The 21,857-nt window shown below is 41.6% G+C and overlaps 1 protein-coding gene across 1 annotated transcript; it reads left to right on the top strand.

Annotated features, from left to right (window-relative positions):
- Positions 1-15,681: 15,681 nt before the first annotated feature.
- LOC100464279 (HLA class II histocompatibility antigen, DR alpha chain) lies at positions 15,682-20,723 on the top strand. The gene is made up of 5 exons (XM_002928250.4): positions 15,682-15,841; positions 18,186-18,431; positions 18,889-19,170; positions 19,476-19,641; positions 20,316-20,723. Exons 1-4 carry the CDS (start codon positions 15,760-15,762, stop codon positions 19,628-19,630), a joined length of 765 nt encoding a protein of 254 aa, XP_002928296.1. The 5' UTR covers positions 15,682-15,759; the 3' UTR covers positions 19,631-19,641; positions 20,316-20,723.
- The last annotated feature ends 1,134 nt before the right edge of the window (positions 20,724-21,857 follow it).

Genomic DNA, 21,857 nt, shown 5'->3' on the forward strand with positions numbered 1-21,857 from the left:
GGAACAGTTTCAGAAGAATTCTGGTATTAATTCTTCTTTAAATATTTGGTAAAATTCTCTGGGAAGCCATCCAGCCCTGGACTCTTGTTCGTTAGGAGATTTTTGGTTACTGAGTCAATTTCTTTGCTGGTTATGGGTCTGTTCAGCTTTTCTATTTCTCCCTGTTTCAGTTTTGGTAGGTTATACGTCTCTAGGAATGCATCCATTTCTTCCAGATTGCCTCATTTGTTGGCATGTAATTCTCATAATATTCTCTGAATAATTGTTTGTATTTCTTCAGTGTTGGTTGTGATCTCTCCTCTTTCACTCATGATTTTATTTATCTGGGTCCTTTCTTTTTGATAAGTCTGGGTAGGGGTTAATCAATTTTATCAATTATTTCAAAGAACCAGCTGCTAGTTTCATTGGCCTGTTCTACTGTTTTGTTTTGTATTTTAATTTCTATGTCATTGATTTCTGCTCTAGTCTTTATTATTTCTCTTATCTTACTGGATTGAGGCTTTATTTGCTGTTGTTTTTCCAGCTCCTTTAGGTGTAAGGTTAGCTTGTGTATTTGAGACCTTTCTTGTTTCTTGAGGAAGGCCTGTATTGCTATATACTCCCCCTGAGGACTGTCTTTGCTGCATTCCAAAGGTTTTGAACTGTCATGTTTTCATTTTCATTTGAGAAGTCAGTCGAATTTTTTAAAAAGGCAATAGAACTTCCGCATGGTGATACTTGAAATACCCAAACATTTAGGGATGGGGGACTGGGGTATATCCTAGTTCTGACAGACCTATAGTCTGAAAGGAAGAGGTCTTTGTACTGTCAGATCCATCACTGTCTCAGAATCCAAAACATGTCTGCCAAACCAATTCTTCTTAAATTTTAAAAAAATTTTAATGTACTTTTAAAGTTAAAAATTTACTTTCGAATTTACTTTTATGAAAAAGTTACAGAAGTTTAAAAGCAATCACTAGTATCAGCCATGAGTTTTTGAAAATGGCAAAATTAAAATAAATGGATTCCACTGTTGGTTTTAGCCTGTAGGAGTCAAGTCCTGAGAAGAGAAACAAGCACGGATGAAACTCACACCAGTCAACTAGCAGATGCCTCACTTGGGGAATTAGGAAAATCACGAATGCGTGTTAAAGCCTTTCCACTCCTCCCGGGACCCCAGAGAGTGCGCTCAACGGAGATAGGTTCTTATACTCCACTCCTCACAGCACATCCAAGGGGACTATTGCAGTTCCTCATGTGACCAGTAGATGGCGGGCTTCTCAAGAACATACACTGGGTTTCAAGCAGGCACAAGGACTTCAGAGTGAGGGAGGGGGACCGAGCTGTGTCCTAAAACGTCCCAGATCTTCACTTCCAACCTCTTCTTTTCATGAATTGTGGAGAATGCAGCAAGTATAGGAAAATTGCTGCTATCTAATATGCTTCAGTCTCCTCAGGGCCTCAGCAGAATTGGTGACCTGGGGAGGAGATCGTGAAGAAACCTCTAAATTAGCAGAGATTAACAAGGGAGGGAAATCCAAGAATGGTTGGAGAAATTTGGCAGCTCTCCACGGTAACATGTATTTTGCTCCAGTGCTCAGTCACACTTTCTTTCCGAAACCATTTCTAGCTTCTGACTTCTGTCGCAGCTGCTGCTGCTCCAGTTACCAGTAGCTGCAGAGCCTGGCCCAAAGTCCTCTCTTTGAAGACCTCTCTGCTTCACCTCCCTTCCTTGGTTGGCTACTTCACCAGCTGCACTGTGCTGCATTGTGTGGCCGTACTCCATTTGTTCGGTCATTCACTTGTAATGGGCATCCGGACTGTTTTCAGTCTTTTCCTATCACACACAATTTTGCATGAATAGCTCCACATGCACCATAGGCAACCTTCACTGTGGTAGGCTGAGAAGCAATAAAACAAAATAAGGAAGAAGTATGGCAGGAACATTTGTCAAGAAAATCCTGGAGCCCCCTCAAACCCCAGCATGCACCCTAGCATACTGGAGCCAATCTTAGAGCCAATTATTTTGTGGATTTATGGACTGACTTTCTGCACCAATATTGCCCCAGCTTGCCAAAGCCATTCACCTTACTGTTTGCTGAGCATGTGGGAAATGCCACCTTCCTTCTCAGACTTTCAAGAGTGAGAGATGCCTCTAAAACTTGAATACTATCCAAAGAACAGGCTTCTCTCTCAGGGAAACTCACCACAAGGTACCAAATCCTTCACAAAAGGAAAAAAGAATGCATGTCTGAGTCTCCTACCTCTTCTCCAGTGCCTCTTGCATTGTGGAACTGGACTTCTGGTAGGGATGGGGGCCGCTGGCAATCCTATCACCTGCCCTCCATCCTAATTTCACCACCAGTCACAGCACATTCGTCCTGGCTCGAAACCTTGTCTTTACACCTTCACTAGGTGGGAGCCAGCATAAAGCAGACACTCTGACTCTGTGCAGTTTGATTGAGTACCTGATTATCACTGTTGGCTTTCCTTTTTGGTCTCCAGACACAGATACAAAGCTCTGCATAAAAGCAGTATGGCTTTCTAGGTGGTGGCCGTGATCATCCATTGGTTTGCTGTCTCATCTATTGCAAAGCATGGTGCTGTAGCTGGATATGTTGACTTATTTTCCCACACATGACATCAGTTGCACAGAAGCCTGACAGAAATTCTACCCAACTGCAACAGGAAAGGAGTGCCCTTATAACCAACCTGGCACACATGGGGACAGTGTCATCATCCAGTGTCTGATTATTCAATGATGCACTGGTTGTTTAATGAGTACACTTTTGCATGTTCCACATGTGGCATGATCCAAGCAGAAATGAATGGAACACGCCTCCACCATTCATGCGAGGTCACCATCAGGGACCCCTGATGCTATTGGAGTTCCTACTCAAGACTAGATCCTCCAAATGGTGGGCAATACATGCCCAAGGGGATAAGGTGGTAACCCTTCTCTAACTTTTTCATAGAAGACTACCTGCTCAGTGTATCCCCAGAATCTCAGGGACAGCCAGAGAGCCCAAGTGAGGATCAAGTCATGTAAGGGATGGAGGGCCTTTTTGCCCATGTCTTGATAGCTGAGGTCTAGAGGGCCCTTTAGGGAAACTCACAGCTTTGTATGGGGTAAGAGGCTGCAGTAGCACATCTCCCTGGCACTGGACATCAAAACGTTACAGACAGGATAGCACCAGAGGAACAGGTGAGCACTTTCAGAGTAAAGATAATCAATGTTTCCTCAATCCACATATACTGAAAACCTAAATCACCCATCCAGGTAAGAGCAAAGCAAAGTGGTAAGATTTCTTGATTCCAAAAGCAACATTGATGGCCAGTAGAAGTGACTTGCAGCAAAGAAATAAAATTTATAAGAGAGTTTAAAGACTAGAAGTATCACTCTAAGGACATTCAAACACTGATTTTAAAAACTAATAATTCCTTCCTTCCTTCCTTCCTTCCCTCCCTCCTTCCTTCTTTCTTTTCTTTCTTTCTTTCTTTTTCTTTCTTTCTTTCTTCTTTCTTTCTTTCTTTCTTTCTTTCTTTCTTTCTTTCTTTCTTCTTTCTTTCTTTCTTTCTTCTTTCTTTTTCTTCTTCTTTCTTCTTTTAGTGTTTTCTATGATAGGGATTGGGATAAATCAAAAGAAATACAAATATTAAATGTCACATGGAAGTTAAATCCATTAATTGTTGGACTTAATTGTAAACATATGGGGGTAATACCCACCCCTAAAGTTACTGCCACTTTGATGAATCGCCAAATGGTGGTGATAAGGAGACTAGGCTTGGGTTATGATCTTACTATGGGAAAGTGAGGAAAAGTGATCAAAGCAAGAAGGAACCTTATTAAACCCTTTATTTGTGTAAATGTGGAAACAGACACTTTAGGGAGCCTTTTAATAACACTGACAATCTAGACAGTGAGACAGGTAGCCATTTGAAAGCCGTGACAGAGCCAATCCGTTCAGAGACAGCACAGGGGAAGTTTAGAGCTGGAGACACAGACATGGCTGTCTTCAACTGACGCACAGATGTCACAGCACTTGCAATCCCCTCACTAAAGGGGAGCAAGGGACTTTCTTATACCACTGGCCTCAGATGTTACTAATTTTCCTTTACTAGTGCTTGTGGGGGTGTGGGAGGTGGATAATTTAGTTGGTTGAAATCACTGAAGGATGGCAGGATGGGGATTTACAGCTTGAAAGAAAGCTAATTTCCTGTCCCTCCAGCTGACATGACCATCATAGCTCTAGGTCCCCTGGACTCCAGGCTGCGAGCCCCTAGGTCTTAGGCCCTGAGTGTAGTTGTCTCCACATATGGATACCCTGAGAGGTGATCTGCTTCTGGAACTGAGAACTGCCCAGTAAGTGTCTCTTAATGCCTGAGTCCAGAAACAAATACTAGAGAAAAAGTTTCCATTAGGAATAGATGGTGACATAGAAAATGACATTGACTGTTGAGGCAGTGAATAGATTTTGGAAAAGCCTTGCAGTAAATCAGGTATTTTGGGGTGCCTGTGTGGCTCAGTCATTAAGCAGGAAGCCTGCTTCTCCCTTTCACTCTCCCCTTGCTTGTGTTTCCACTCTCGCAGTCTCTCTCTGTCAAATAAATAAATAAAATCTTTAAAAAAAAATCAGGTATTTTTGCTCTAGAAATATGAGAGTAACATGGTCATTTCTGAGACCTCCTCCAAGTCCCCTTCAATCAAAACACTTGTAACTCATTTAAGATCAGCCTTTCTCCCCCCCATTTAGCTGAAGTTTTTGGTTTGTTCCATACCCTACTGCATGTCTCCACCCCTCCCCCTCTCTTTCCTGTTCCTTCTGATACTAAGGCAATTTAAGGATGGTCCTCTCTTCCATAGGTCTAAGAGCTTTGCTTCTTAGTCTGTGCTATCCATCGCTGGGCCATTTCGATTCTCTGGTGGCCAGGATAAAGATGGGGTAGGGGAGAGGACCTGTGGGGATCCCCAAATGTGACCCAGGTGGTGGTCTGTGCCCACAGTTGGTGCCATCCCCAGGCTACCATGTATGAGTCCACAACAAGAGTCATCTGCTGGCTCTGAGCCCTGCCTGGGAAATGAGCTTAAACTTTCCTTGCCTGTAGAAAAAATTTCCATTCCATGACAGCAAACAAATTTGTGTGGTTGAGTTTTAATTATAGTTAACAAAAATTCATCCTGTGTGAATTGTGTTATCCACAATATTTTCCATCTGCTATTTATTTATAGGTAATGAATTAAAGAGATGGCGATTTTAGGAAAAGTAGGCTATGGAATAAAGAGGTCACTGACCTCTGGACGGAATATTCACTTTTTATAGCAAGTTGTTCTAGATTTAGGCTGACTGCTTCCCTTCTTGTTCCCACACTGAATCAATGGGTAATTGCAGCTTTCTCAGTATTGTGTTCACTGACTAGTTTCTAGGCATCATGTGCATTTCCCCTGCCTTCTGAAATGCTCATCTGGACAAGACCTTTAATATAAAAAAAAAATGAAGCAGATATAGAAAAGAATGTATAGAGTAAAAGAAAGTAGAGAGGAGGGAAAAGGAAGGCAGGGAAGAAGGGAGGGAGGAAGTGATGGAGGGAGGGAGGAAGGAAGGGAAAGAGGGAGGAAAGGGGGGGAAAGGAGGGAGGACAGGAGAGAAGGGAGGAAAAGTAAAAGGAGTCAAAAGGAGAAAGAAAGGGAATGGGGAATAAAATAAAACAATTCTCATGTAATGATTTACAAAAAGATTCTTATAATGGTGCCTATTTTCCTACACAATATAAAATTATACCAATTCCTTATAAACCCCCACTCCTATGACATCAAAAATAATATCATTCATATGTGGTCACCAGATGAATGTGTCCTTTACCTTTTGTTGTCTGATCATTTGCCGTCTTCCACATCCTAGCTATCCGATCGGGGTGGATTTTGCAGTATGACGCTCTTATAATAGAGAATCCAAGGGCACAAACCCCTCCCAAATTTGTTGGAGATCATGATTATATAGATTTATTAGCGCAAATGATGGCCCAGTGCCAGTCATGAAGATAAGGCCACTGGGTTTGCCTCACTATTCAGGTTATAAACGCTGGTTAATTAAACCAAATTCATTGGAAATTTTGCAGAAGACTGAAATTATAGTTCCAGGACACACTAGTGGAACTGTATGGATCTCAGAGTTAGGAAAAGAAGCACCTAGTGCATGCCAGCCCAATTAGAAAGTGAACTTCATATAAGAACCTCAGGATTTAGCAGCTGCTCTTGGCAGAGGTGGGCCAGACCCCTAGGGCTCCCTAGAGGAAGGAGTAAAGGAGCTCTTGCTCCAAAGGAGACATGCCTTGCCCTCATTCGGTATCCACACTGCTCACCCTGAAGGAGGCCCCCACAAGCTACTCAAGTGCAAGTACCCTCTTTGGCCGTGGTTATTACTCTTATTGTATAGTGCACAGTAATAAGATTGCTAGTAGACCCCGTGGGCCTCATGCTGTCTCAGGAGGTATGCTGGAACAAATTCAGCTAGGGATACAGTTGCACTGCAGGATGGCTGGGCACCAGGCACTCACAGGCCTGGTTAGAAGGGTTTCAACCAGTGTGCCACTGGCCATGAATTCTGACCAAGAGTTCACCTCCCACTACATTGAATGATACCAACAGAAGTGATGCTCGAATGAACCACTTTGTCCTTATAGCAGTCTCAAATTATATCCCAAGCAGAAAGGCTCTCCCAATGTGACCAAATCAGACCCATCTGGCTGGTAGGTTTGTGCCCTAATGTTCTTACTATAATTTTAATGGATAATGTCTGGATTGTGAAGCTAGCACCCATAAATGTCCCTATAATTAGCCTCTCAACGTGTCCAGAATCTATATGCATTATTAATGGAGTCCCATGGACACCGCATATTCCTTTGCAAGGTGTACCTCTCATGATCTGACAGAACTCACTGAGACTGCTCACCTAGCAGCAGAGCCCCTACTTGCAGTTCCAACCTGAGCCAGACCTCTGGCACATATACTCAGAATTAAACACCAGCCAGCCTCCCATACCCTTCATGGATCTCTTCCTGGAAAGGCCACCATCCCCAGGTTGGCCTCTGCCACCCCCAAGTACATCAACTCTACAGACAACAACACCCCAGCCTGTGAGCTTACTGTTGGAGATGATCTTAGCTCTGACAGTGACACCACAACCCAAGAGAACAATAAGGAAGACAATGTGCCCCAACTTCGTGGGACATTGGGATTTTTTTCTGATTGTCTCAGATTGTCTCCACACCAGGAGGGAAATGACTATACTGACTGTCAACCTGGAGGCTGGTTTGCCAACATGCCTCTCGGTGATTGACACTGAGGACCCTATTAGAGCACTGTTGTTGTTGGTTTTCCTTTGTTTGTTTTCTGAAAGAGCTAAGCACTTGCCTCAGAAAGCTAACCTTTAGTAAGCCCCTCCCCATTGTCTGACACAACCCTCCCCACACCATAACCAAGTGGGCCACATCCAACCTGGCAAATATATTCGTACAAAACCCCTAGATAGCAGCCCAGGCCTTGCAAGTAAAATGATGCTAGGGCTGTCACCACACAGGTCCTAGGGATCAGCACCTTGTGCTAATTCCCTCCAACACCAGGAGTCTCATTTGGACTAGACGAACCCCTAACCTGGACCCCAAACAGGGCAACTTGTGCTCTGCTTAACAAGTATCAACTTGACAGATCTCATGATAGTCCATTTTCTCTCTTGTTCGGATTGGGTAATTTCTGTTGTTCAGTCTTCGAATTCACTGATACTTTTCTCTCTTATCTTCATCCAGCTGTTTAACCCATCCAGTGAGATTTTCACTTTCTATCATTATCTTAAGTTCAAAATTTTCCATTTGGTCTTTGTATTTTCTAGTTCTTTGTTTGGCTTTCTACTTTTTCCACTCTTTTAAAGCTTGGTCATAACTATTCATCCAAACATTTTTATAATGATAGGCTTGAAATCTTTGTAAAATAATTCTGACACACATGTCATCTCAGCATTGCTGTCTGTTGATTGACTTTTCCTATTTTTGTTAAGGTTTTTCTGGTTCTTGATATGATGAATGCTTTTTTAGCATGTCTTGGACATTTTGCTTTTCATGTTAAAAGACTCCAGATCTTATTTAAATCTCATTTTACCCTGACTCCCCAGATATCAGGCCAAGAGGAGAAGGGGTGCCACCTTATTACTGGAAGATGGATGTGAAATTCCAAGTTCTCCATCCGGCTCTATTGACTCCTGAGGTGGTAGGAGTGACTTGTGACATCACAGTTGGGATAAAAATTCAGGCTCCCCATGAGGCCTCTGCTTATACTACCCAGGCTGGCAGGTGAGGGGCATCTTGTCACTGTCCTCACACAGCTTCCACTGACACCAGGATGGTAGGAGTACTGCATTACAAATGAGTGGTGATAAAAGTCCAAGATTTCCACTTGACTTCTTGTGACAATATCCTGGAGAAGGCAAGGACTGCCTCATTACCAATGGGTTGGGTAGAAGTCCAGGCCTCCTGTAGAGACTTCCCTAGCACCACAGTGTGGAGGTGGCCTATTACTAATGGGCAGTGGTGAAAGTCCTGGATCCCAAGTAGGCTTCCTCTGACACAGTCCCAATGGGTAAGGCCAGGATGGGTGGTAGTCTAGGCTCCCCACTCAGCCTTTGCTACCTGAAATTAGAGGGCAGGACTCAGATTTTTCTGTAGTAGAGTACTGTGTTCTGCCTTGCTAGGCTGCCCTTTCATATATTTTGGGGGGTGAAGAAAGATCATTTCCGGAGGACATTTTTGTCTGTATCCATTGGTGTTTCTTAGTTTCCACTTTCTCCAACACCTGCTCCTGGATGTCTGGATTGTGATCCAACCTGGGGATTAGGCAAAAAAGAACTCACCGTATGTCATTCCTTGGTCCCAAGGACTAGAGCCAATCTGCCTTCTTTTCTCCACCTTTCAGAGTTTCCTTTTGCTTGTCTTTAGCTGTACTTAATAAAAAGAATAGGAAGAATTGTGTCTACTCCATCTTGTCCTAAAACCAGAAATCTCTCACCATAAAATTTTGATATCTTTTATTTTTTTTTTGCAGCCATAAGTAAGTTTATTTGTTCAGAAAAGGTTGGTAAAGTCATGCTTTTCCCATTATAAACCGTACATGACCCATCAACATGAGGCATAAACACAACTCCATGTACCAAGAAATAAATAAATATGCTAAAATTTCCCCCAAACTCCCTAGAGTACCAGGCTGATGTATCACACACAGAACAGATGAGCTGAGTGTTTGGATATCACAGTGCAGGGCAGTTTAGAGCAGAGCTAAATAAACTTTTTAGGGCTGGAATGAACTGAGCACCAGCCTGGGGGGAAAAAAAGGTAACATTAGAAACAGTCCATTAGGTAATACACTTCACAAAAGCAAAAGACATCAGGCAAGCAGCTACCATTTTCAGAAAAATAAGGCAGTGACTTGCAATGCTAAGGGAGAAACTATTGACAAAGAAGAAGGCCTATTATTAAAATGGCCACAGAAAAGAGCAGTAGATCCATAGTTTTACTCCCATTCATTTCTGTAAAAATTATTTTGATCATCCAGCCAGATAGGAGCTCTCCTTCTTTTGGTATTCTGTAAGATTTCTTTCTTTTTTGTGTGTGGGTGGATGCTTTTAACTTTTTAATTCAATTAATTAACATATAATGTAATATTGGTTTCAGAGGTACAGCTCTACGACTCATCAGTCTTATACAATATCCAGTGCTCATTCTATCAAGTGTCTTCCTTAATATCTGTCACCCAGTGACCCCATCCTTCCACCCCCTCCCCTCCAGCAACCCTCAGTTTGTTTCCTATGGTTAAGAGTCTCTTATGGTTTGTCTCCCTCTCTGGTTTTGTCTTGTTTTATTTTTTCCTCTCTTCCCTGATGATCCTCTGCCTTGTTTCTTAAATTCCACATATCAGTGAGATCATTGTCTTTCTCTGATTGACTTATTTCATTTAGCATAATACCCTCTAGTTCCATCCACATCATTGCAAATGGCAATATTTAATTTCGACATTTTTAAAAATATACATTAAAATTCTATGCACTTATCCCTAGATAATTATGTTATGCTTATTTAATGTAAATTGTTTAGTAACAAAAAGAAAGCTATTCTAAAACAGCAGGTGTGAGATTAATTATGTCAAAGCTATGAAAATATGCATATTATTTTCAAAAATAAAAGAAACTATATATATTTATTTATAAGATAACACAATTTATATATTATATATACACATTTTCCATGGATACCATGTCACACACACACATATGTGTACAAAAATAAAAGAAATAAACTCAAATCTGTCTATATATCAAAACCCAGGGGATCTTCTTACACTAAATGTTCAGGTCACATGATTACCCACACTTGGCACTCAGATTCACTCAGTAGGAAGACGGACAGGAATCAAAGCATGCCACAGAGGTGACATTGGATGTTTCTCTTCAGTGGGAGATACTCTTGAAAAAGTCCATAATGCAATCCAGGTGCTAGCCTCTGCCCGCTCCACCCACAAGTGAAAGTTTAGGTACAAGGAGATGAATTTACACCTATAGGAGCGGATTCTGCCCTGACTTAACACACTTACCTCCCTTGGAGCCAGTCCCTCTAATAGCAACTCCATGGGCATAACTTTCAGTCCCCCTGCAAGGACATGCCCAATATGAGAGTCACTGCCCTGTGGGTTCCCACCATTTGTAACACTTCATCAAGTATTCCTCCCAGGCAAGGCACAATTTACCAAGCAAAGGCCATTTTTACCACGGGCAGTTTTGTCTATAGATCCAGCTGACACTCATTCTTTATCAGATTTCCAGAAAATGGCTAGAAAATTAGCCTACGATTAAATTTGTCATGGAGAAGTAGAAAGGGTTTGAGCATTTATCCAGAAGGATTGAAGTGATTTACAGTTAATTTTTTCTTTTTTAGACATTGTTTCATTTTTCAAATTCTTTAAAAGCAGCACATTCCATATTTTTGTGTGCTTATAAAAAAAAAAGCATGGTGATAATTAGTATAAGCAGACTTTAAATGTTTTTAAGTTGCATTTAAGCAACCTAATTTGGTGAAACACACCTGGGTATTTCTGAGTGTGTACATGGGGAGTACAGTTAAAACATATCCTGAATTCCTATCGCGTACCTTGCATAAGCTGCCTGAATACTCAAATGCCAATATGAAGAATTACATGCTATTGACCACAAGAATGAATCCAGCTAGCACTTCTACTGAGGATTAGAAAAACCAGGGAAAGATGTTTTCTGAGAACCTTTGAAATAGTCACCTGTAAGTACAGTGTACAAGAGAAAAGAACTGTCGCCCCCTCCCAAGACTGCATTGGGGATTGAAGTGGTTTTAGTGTTTTGAACAGACTTTTCTTGGCTCCATGTGTACTGGCTACATGATTAGAGACTTGATTTATTTTTTACACATTTAATTTTTATCTAATTAATCCTTTTTTAGGAGACAAATCACTGTGGAATGTATACTTTGGATCCATTCAAACCCTGAGTTCAATACCACTGTGCCTGCTTCCTAAGTGGGACCTTGAACAGAAGACTAGATTTCTTTAAAACCCAGGTTTCTCAGAATAAATTGGAAATACAATTATTATCTAGTGAATAAAGTAGTAAGGTTTAGTACGATAGCTATTATTAGTAGCATTTTCAATTGGTGAGGAAGAATGTACCAAAAAGAATTATTCCAGTGAAATCATGAACAATCCTCTGGCCTATTTCTCTCCTTTCTTTCTACCTTAAAAATTTCAAAGTTCAAAAGAAACCTCAGAAACCTAAAATATAAGTTATTCTTTATCATTACTCTTAGTTTTTCAAACACCTTATTCAGCATTAACCGCCTCTCATGTATTAATCCTAGCTCTTAAAATGATCTGTTCTTGAGATGCCATTTATCCACTCTAGCTCCCCTCATCCTATTGTGTTCACTAACATTTCCCCTCATGCTCCATGCTGGATCCATGCCACATTCAGTGCAAACAAAAGCCACCTCTTCCTTAGACTTCTACTTTTGTGTAAAAATTTTCTTCATTCATTCACAACATTTAGACTTGAAACTTTAACTAGTTGGGTTTTTGTTTCATTTTGTTTTGTTTGTTTCTGTTTGTTTTTTGTCATTTTCTACCACCTGCCCCTAAACCAGTTGGTCAGGGGCCTTGTGCTTCATTCTTCATATTTCTTTTTTTTTTTTTTTTAAGATTTTATTAGTTTATTTGACAGAGAGAGAGATAGAGAATGAGCACAAGCAGGGAGAGCAGCAGGCAGAGGGAGAAGCAGGCTCCCTTCGAGCAGGGCTCATCCCAGGACCCTGGGATCATGACCTGAGCCGAAGGCAGACACCTAACTGACTGGGCCACCCGGGCACCCCTCATTCTTCATATTTCTTAACTTCTCATCTTCACACTCCCTGTCTTCTTAAATTCTCTGTATTTTGCATGTTTTGAACCCAACTCCTTGGCTATGATTGCTGACCAAATTCATTAATAAAACATCTTCAAGAATTAATTGTTAAACAAAACTTATATAAAGGTGATCGATTGAAAATGGAGACTTTTCCAGCTCTCCTCACCCCAAACACATACATATAATGTAGATATATGCATGCAACCACATCTGCATTCCATAAAATCATTCAGACCTAAATGAGATTCCACACTTTAGACCTCATGCAGTAGAGTATAATATTTAAGAATACCATTTCTTGACTCTGTCTTACATGGACAGTGGAGTAAAATCACTTCCTACTCCTGGGAGAATAGCTGAAAGGAGGATTCACAGGTGAGGGCAAGCAGATTTTCAGAAGAGTGACACAACTTTGCATTGCAAATGGAATGTCCTGTATTTCTGGGATTTGTGCTGGATTTGGAGCCCCAAAGATGATAGGCAGAGTTAGAAGTGACTCTGAAAACAAGTTTCCAGAATGTGTAAAATACAGGAGCTGGCGCTGGGTGAGTGAGTCAAACCATTAACTGGCCAGATGGGGGCAGCTATTGGAGGCAACCACTCTTAGGCTACTGTGGTGATTTTTCAACCTAATCTATTCCTTCACAATCTCTCAGTTATTGAATTCAGCTTGTGCCTTTTAGAATAAACAAAAAATTGGGGGAATTATAAAACAACCTGGCTATAGCTGCTCAAATCATAACAATGGAACCCGTGGTTGGCTAACAGGAAAATATTCTGAAATGTGGATTCCATACTACGGACATCCCCCTGCCCCAACACACACACATACACACATGCACACTTGTGGCCTTAGGTTCCATGAGAAAGCTATCTCATTTCCAAGCCTTAACCTATTATCCCTAAATACCCCTCTGGTTCTAGGTTTGGTACTGCAAGAGGAACAAGAATGAGGTATACATATTTGCATTTAATGAGTTCAAAAATTCCCATTAGCTTCTATGTCTTGTCTATACCACAGGGAATAGAAGTAAGAGTATTACATTTCCCAGGCTCTCCTTGTCTCAGGATCTGGACATGGCCTACACACTGCCAGTGAAAGTATTATGAGATTTGGGAGGTGACAAGTATGCTGAAGCCATCTCATGCAGTGGATCCAAGGGTGTCACAGACAGGAGTCTTGGCAGCAGCAGCCTTGTGCTACCAACACAGTCCTTTCCCTGGGGCTCTAGAAGAGCTGTGATGTCCACAGTGCCTTCTGACAGGCCCCTGACCTCTTGGAGTTAGCGGTCTGCCCTGACCTATGCTCCTCCAGACTTCCTAACCCTTTAAAGGTATAATTCCATCTAATACAGAAGAATTGTAATAAACAACTCTGTTTAGAGTGTCTGCAGAAACTTCTATTTCCAGACTGAACTCTGACCAGTACAGTGGCTCCTCACCATTTGATGTCACCAAGAAGACCTCACTCAGGTGCCCTCAGAAATCCCCTCAGACATAGGAAGCTAGAGAGGAGGGACAGGGGACCATGAGTCGTGTCTGCATAGGAACTTCTCCCTGTCACAGGGAAAGGGAAACGAAAGTATTTTCTTAAGATTCCCAAATTTGGTAATCTCATGAAGAGAACCAATCAGTGTTTTAAAAAGAAGCCATATCATAAGTTGCTGGGCAACAACTTAGATTGAAGGTGCTGTTATGACAAGTAAAATATTTTTCTGGAAAGAGTCTCTGAGTTAACTGTATATTCATTGAGCAACTTTTAAGAACCAGGCAGTATGATAACCAGCAAAAGGTAGGCATAGAGAAATTATACTTGTCTTTTTCTCTGAAAGAGGAAACGACAAGCCTAAATCATAGGGCCAGATCCTCAGCAGAGACTGATACTGTAGAGCTCTCATCTGGCCCATTCCTTTGCATCCAAGAAGTGTATTCCTCAACAATCTTAGGGCAAAACTGTGCTGGGGGTCTCCTCCAAGGGATCTAGAAGTCAGTGTCAGAGAATCTTCAAAGCCCTTAGATGCAATCAGATAATCCATAATATATAGGGTTTTCCCCTCCTCATGATTTGTGAGGGCACCTGTGGGGCAGGATAAGATCTCAGCACAACAGTGTAGAAAATCTACCCTGAGCGTATCTGTTATGACTGATATTAAACAGTGAACTCACCATCTGATGCGCTGCCTCACTGCCAGGTCTCTCTTCACTGGAAGTATTCAGAGTACAGCCCTTTCTATGTGTGGTTTAATTTTCCTTTCTACTGCACCATACCTTCAGAAACATGAGGGTCAGAGAATCTTAATGTTTTCTTAATGGTGAACATCAGAATAAATTCTTAGGATCAAAACTTCAATAAGTTATGATATGAGAAGAATTTTCAGAATTGTAACATGAGGAAAGTTATGGTAAAGCCCTCCTGCATGTTATTCTCTCTATTGCTCCCAGTAAAATAAGCTCTGCCCAATTTAGTCCGCTTTATTCATCGATCTGAGTCCTCACATGAGGTATGTCCCCAGAAGTCTACTCCAATCTCTGGTCATATTTAAGATGGTAGGGATCACAGTCCACTCTTTCCCATAACCACTACTTCTGGTGTCTCTACAATTCCTCTCCAGCTAGTGGAGTGTTGATACTCAGAGTTTCTCCTCTGATGTTCTCTCGATATAGCACAGTGCCAGGGATGCCCAGCTCTTGGGCTGAGTTTGCCATCTGGGAATCTAGGACACTGGAGGACAAACCTAGAGCAATAAGCACTTTCTGACATGAAGCTCTGTCACCCACTACTGCCAAGATTCAGGCATTCTCCATAGCATGACAATTTACCTTCTCTTTAGATGATTTGTTGTCCCTTAAATAAACTCCCCGGCTGTTGCAGCACAGAGGCATAATTGGTCACTGTCATGTAGGGTGTTTCCATTGATTTTGTTCTCACTAACGTGCTTCAGGTACATCCCTTTCTAGAACTTGGATTGGGATGAAACCGTCTGTGGGTGAATATTATTTTCAAAAACTTGATTTTTTGCTGTTTCTGTTTGGTTGTGTGTGGTTTGTTTTTGTTTTGATTGATTTATTGATTGATTAAGAACTTTACTTGTTTATCTAATGAATGAAGTGTTTCCTTTCCTGACCGTTTACGAGAGCTCTTCCCTTAGCAACAGATGTGTCATTTCAAAACTTTTTCTGATTGGCTTCAGATCAACCTATTTGAATTTTAATCAATCCGACCCTAACATACCCCACATTCTCTTTTCTTTTATTCTTGTCAGTTCTGCTCCACTCTTAAGCTCTACTGACCTCCATCAAATCACCAAAGAAGAAAATGGCTGTAAGTGGAGTCCCAGTGCTAGGATTTTTCATCATGGCTTTACTGATGGGTCCCCAGGAATCACAGGCTATCAAAGGTAAGTGCTGAGGGAAGCAAAACTTGGAATATAAGCTCTGAGAGCATTGGAGAGATAAACTGTAAATATTTGCAAGACAGTCTTTGGAGTGAAGGAAAAGTGTGGCAGACATCATGTAGTCTAAATCTGAAAGTATTTTTAAAAATGTAGTTTGGAGGAGTTTTGTTCTTTTCATAAATCGAAGTAAGTCACATTTAGTTAAGAGGAAAAAAATGGTATTGATTAATACCATTGACTTTGAGATAAGCCAACTTGAGGAAATATTTTCTGAGAGGCATTAACAAGCTATCATCTGGGCTTTAATTTCTTTTTCTGGAAAATTAGTATATTTTGAAATCTCACATCATTTTGTGGGAATTCAATGAGAAAAAATTTGAGAAGTCCTTGCAACTGGTTCTTAGCCAAATACATGGTAGTTATTTTTTGGCAAGTGAATCCTATCAGCATATTTTAAGCACAGACATATTGAAAATCACCAGAAAAGGAAGTTTCCAAAAACAACATTCTATCCAAGGGACGGCAAGGGCAGGTATGCTGATTTACTTTACTTCCTCTTTGGAGAAGGATAGCCCCTCCGCCACTTCAGTGGATCTATGATCTATGGTCACTGCTACTTAGTGATTATCTCAAAAGAGTAGAACAGTAAGGATATGGAGAGTTTTTTATTATTCTCTGCCATCTCCAGAGCAAACATTTACTGCTGTGAAGATGTATTATGAAAAAGTATCCTTCACCCAGACTGAACCACACTGAGGTGTCAGGTATACTGGAAATAAGTAATGTAATAATCCAGCTCCAAGACCCATGATAGCAATTGTAGGTTTCTATTGCCCCAGAAGAGCCACAAATGGGGATGCCTACGTGCTGAAGGAGAGGCTCTTCCCTGGGGATGGAAGGGGAAGCTAGAGGTGGCTCTGTTCCTTAAATACAAAGCAGTTTTGAACCTAAAATGCTGATTATAAGCCTGATGATGTACTAAGAAATTACTTACCTCATCTCATTTAATACTTTTTTTTTTTTTAACATACAGAGAGCATGAGTTCACAAGTGGGATGGGGATGGAAGGGGAAGCTAGAGGTGGCTCTGTTCCTTAAATACAAAGCAGTTTTGAACCTAAAATGCTGATTATAAGCCTGATGATGTACTAAGAAATTACTTACCTCATCTCATTTAATACTTTTTTTTTTTAACAGACAGAGAGCATGAGTTCACAAGTGGATGGGGATGGAAGGGGAAGCTAGAGGTGGCTCTGTTCCTTAAATACAAAGCAGTTTTGAACCTAAAATGCTGATTATAAGCCTGATGATGTACTAAGAAATTACTTACCTCATCTCATTTAATACTTTTTTTTTTTAACAGACAGAGAGCATGAGTTCACAAGTGGGATGGGGATGGAAGGGGAAGCTAGAGGTGGCTCTGTTCCTTAAATAACAAAGCAGTTTTGAACCTAAAATGCTGATTATAAGCCTGATGATGTACTAAGAAATTACTTACCTCATCTCATTTAATACTTTTTTTTTTTTAACAGACAGAGAGCATGAGTTCACAAGTGGGATGGGGAGGGGCAAAGAGAAAAGGGGAGAGAATCTTAGGCAGGCTACACACTCAGGGTGGAGCCCAACTTGGGGCTCGATCTTAGTACCCTGAGATTATTACCTGAGCCGAAATCAAGAGTCGGACGCTTAACTGACTGAGCCACACAGGCGCTCCTCATTTAACTCTAAAAACAAATTCAAGGTAAAAGTGAAACCACAAAACAATATAATAGGATATATTATAATAATATAATAGGAAAACAATATAAATACATAAAATATCAATTCAAAATCACTAAGTAGGGAAATACCTAAACAAGAATTCAGGATTTAATTAGATCCAGAGTTCAGAACCCAGACTTTTAAACAGCGTTTCCCTCTTCTTAGTATTACCATGTTCTGATAAATGCCCTAGAATTCTTGTTTAACTGTATTTAATGCCTGGGAAGAGACAGGGAGTGAGCAATTCCCTTTTAGGAGCTGCTGCTGGATTTCCAAAGAGGGAACCATTTCTCAGCTAGTAACATGGAAGCTAACAATAGCTTCACAAGACTCTGGGATTTTCAGGCCTCATTTCCTTCAGGATGCCCTAACTCTGCCCCTTTACTTCACCCCTCGCAGCTCTGTTCAACATGGATATCCTGCACCTGAGCCTCATCTTCCAGCTTATCCCTCTTCTCCATCACTCCTCCACTCCACATGGTCAATCCCCTTCCACTGCCCCCGCCCACACGTTTGTCTCACATCCCGGGTTCTTCTTCCTCTCCCCCTCCTGGTTCCCACCCTAACTCTCTTCCCTGCCTTTTCAGAGGACCATGTGATCATCCAGGCTGAGTTCTATATGACCCCTGACCCGTCAGGCGAGTATATGTTTGACTTCGATGGTGATGAGATTTTCCATGTGGATTTGGAAAAGAAGGAGACAGTGTGGCGGCTGGAAGAATTTGGACGTTTTGCCAGTTTTGAGGCCCAGGGTGCCTTGGCCAACATAGCTGTGGACAAAGCTAACCTGGACATCATGATAAAGCGCTCCAACCACACCCCGAACACCAATGGTACCTGCTGCACTCCTAGACACGGGAATCCTAACTTTGAAATAGATGTTTCAGCTTGTTATGTTACGTTATTGTAACTGACTTCCCTTCCCACGGGCCCCGCCTCGCCATAAGCAAGTCCCTACTTCTCACATCAGAGACTCAAGAACTTTCCATGAGTTCGTTCCTTTTCTGATGTGCTCACTTCTTGTCCCTGCCATCCACAGTCGGTCACAGGTCATTGCCCCGAATCTCTGCTGGGGGAACCAGGAATGAAATTATCTCCAGTACCTAAAATATCCTTTTATATCTTATACCACAACACTGGTTCCAGTTCATGGGGGAGACCATCAGAGATAGGTATCCGAGACCATGGCATAGGTTCTCAGGGCAGAGTTTCCACGGCTTTTTCTGCTTCAGTGGGAGGGAGAGGGGCTAGCCTAAGCAGGGAAGGCTAATTTCTCTCCTATGTCCCCAGTACCTCCAGAGGTGACTGTGCTCTCAAACACCCCTGTGGAACTGGGAGAGCCCAACACCCTCATCTGTTTCATCGACAAGTTCTCCCCACCGGTGATCAATGTCACATGGCTTCGAAATGGAAACCCTGTCACCACAGGAGTGTCAGAGACAGTCTTCCTGCCCAGGGAAGACCACCTTTTCCGCAAGTTCCACTATCTCCCCTTCCTGCCCTCAGCCGATGATGTCTATGACTGCAAGGTGGAGCACTGGGGTTTGGACAAGCCTCTTCTCAAACACTGGGGTATGGACCATGCTTCTATCTCCTTTCTTTTATGATTTCCTCCCGTGATGCCTGTGTCTGTGCTTTGGGACCCAGAGTCCCCTAACTCGTCCATAACAATTGCTACAATTCCTATTCTTTGCCTTCTCCCATTATTCAGCTCCCCGCACGTTTAATCTGCATTCCCTTAATACATCATTCTGTCTTCCTCTTATTTAGTTGATTAATAACTATTCTTCTGACTAAATACCCTACATTTGGTTCTAAGTGCTACTCCATACCACAGTCATTACTTCTGCACTATAGTCTGTATCATCTTTCCCCAGAGTTTGAAGCACCAACTCCCCTCCCAGAGACAACAGAGAATGTGGTGTGTGCTCTGGGCCTGGTTGTGGGTCTGGTGGGCATCATTGTTGGGACCGTCTTCATCATCAAGGGCATGCGCAAGGTCAATGCTGGTGAACGCCGAGGGCCTCTGTGAGGCACCTGCAGGTAAGTTCGATGTGGTCAAAGTGAAGACCTAGATGGAATTATCCAAAGGAAGGAAACAGTGGAGAAAAGGATGTATGATATCTTTAAAGGAAAATGATAGGAAAGTCATGACTCTTGATTTATCTTTGCTAGGACAGAATCAGACATTGGCATCATCTGGTATCGCAAAGCTTCAAGATCCCATATTCTTTCCCATACATGTGAACCTACACCATGATTTAAGTCTTGGAAATTATCTCCACTACCTAAGACCGTTGTTTCACATAATACTAATGAATCAATAATCTAGAAAAGAGTTGGGTACTTTCCGGTATATATTTTCTGAAACGTTACCTCAGCTCAGAAATATTTCCAGAGCTTGGCTCTTTTGGATTTGGGATAAAGTCACTACATGAAATGAAAATCCCTTGAAGGTCAATGCTTGTTTTTTGTTTTCCGATCTGAAAAGTGGTATTGAAATTTCTATGAGAGGGTAAGCCATGGTCTGCTTATTCATGCCCACTTGGAGAGTGGACGGTGCAGTTCGTGTTGGAAAGGTTGCGTTTACTAGACAGAGGTCAGATGGATATTTAGAGACTTTTCCAAATTCAGATGATTAAGGGAGAAGAGGAAGGAATCTGAAAAAAGAGCTTAAAATGATTGTCTTAACTTTTTAACTGTGTGTCCTGCTACAGGCAATGGAGTTTCCTAGAGAGAAGATCAATAAAGAAAGCTGTGCTTTAATTCCTTCACAAACCTGACAATATTCCCAACCGTTCACCTCGCTGAAGACAGCCATTCTTCCACATTTTCCAGACCTTTAGCTATTCTAAGAATAATGATGCCTTCCTGATCTGTCCAGATTCTGACATCTAGTTATCCCCTGTTTGTTGCCCCTTTTTGGGTCTGTTTTCCTCCATTATCTACTATCATTTTAATATCACCAGGTAATTCCTCTGGAATAGACCCCATAGGATCCTGTCTCTGCTATGGAACCTTGTGAATGTTCAATACAGATATCCCTTCTACACTTATTGCTTGCATTTCTTCAAACTGTGATTGTGATTTTTTTGAACATAATAAACTGATGGGTCTGAGATGAAGTTTTGGAATCTAAGCCAGTTCTTCACAGGGACTAGGGTTTAAATGTGTGATTCTTTCATCCTGAAATGTATGAATGTTGAATGTACGTGATAAGTTATGTAAGCAATCAGAAATATCTAGGTTCGGGGCACCTGGGTGGCTCAGTCAGTTAAATGTTTGACTCTTGATTTCAGCTCAGGTCATGATCTCAGCATCATGAGATCAAGTCCCATGCAGGTTCAGCACTCAGTTCGGAGTCTGCTTGAAATTCTCTCCCTCTACTTCTCCCCCTGTTCACACTTTCTAAATAAATAACAAATAAATAAATAATCTTTTAAAAAAAGAAAAGAAAAGAAATATCTTTGTTCATTAAGACCACGCCTCATTCACAACATCTGCAACTAATCCAGTTGATACAGTCCAGTCCCCCTTTGGAAAACCCTAGAGTACAGTTTGTTTTTTGGAAGAGCTCTACTTAGGAATGGTTTCAGAATCTGGTTTTGGTTCTTGATCTCCAAGTCAATGATCTATCTGATTATTTGGTAGAATGAATGACAAAGCCTGGCATTTAGCCTCAGATAATGAGTGAAACCATTGATGGGGAGCAGATGGGAGTGGAGAGAGGACCAGAATAGAGGAGGATTCATACATGTTACAGGATTTACATATCAATGGCACCCGCTCCAGGTTAATTGAAAAATAGGATTGGACCCTGTGGATCAACATTACCCATTTTCTTAACATGGTCTTTGATGCCTGTTTCATTACCAGAAGAATGGTCTGATTTATTCCTGAAATAATCTTGAATTGGATATGTATCCCTGAGAAGAAAAATCAAGTAAAAAGTGGGAAGTTGGGTGGAATATGACATTAAAATTGAATGAAAAAATATTTGAGACACAGTGGGCTACTGCTTAGTTATCTGTGAAAGTATTACTTGATATTTATTTCTTTTTTTTTTTTTAAAGATTTTATTTATTTATTTGACAGAGATAGAGACAGCCAGCGAGAGAGGGAACAAGCAGGGGGAGTGGGAGAGGAAGAAGCAGTCTCATAGCAGAGGAGCCTGATGTGGGGCTTGATCCCATAACGCCGGGATCACGCCCTGAGCCGAAGGCAGACGCTTAACCGCTGTGCCACCCAGGCGCCCCTAC

Source organism: Ailuropoda melanoleuca, chromosome 5 (genome assembly GCF_002007445.2).
Source record: "Ailuropoda melanoleuca isolate Jingjing chromosome 5, ASM200744v2, whole genome shotgun sequence".
NCBI classification, from domain to species: domain Eukaryota; kingdom Metazoa; phylum Chordata; class Mammalia; order Carnivora; family Ursidae; genus Ailuropoda; species Ailuropoda melanoleuca.

Bases quoted from the DNA above. Each gene is read 5' to 3' on its own strand.
- LOC100464279 (XM_002928250.4), top strand. From the start codon at position 15,760: ATGGCTGTAAGTGGAGTCCCAGTGCTAGGATTTTTCATCATGGCTTTA. The intron at 18,432-18,888 runs GTACCTGCTGCA...CTATGTCCCCAG, and splicing joins CCACACCCCGAACACCAATG to TACCTCCAGAGGTGACTGTG. The intron at 19,171-19,475 runs GTATGGACCATG...ATCTTTCCCCAG, and splicing joins GCCTCTTCTCAAACACTGGG to AGTTTGAAGCACCAACTCCC.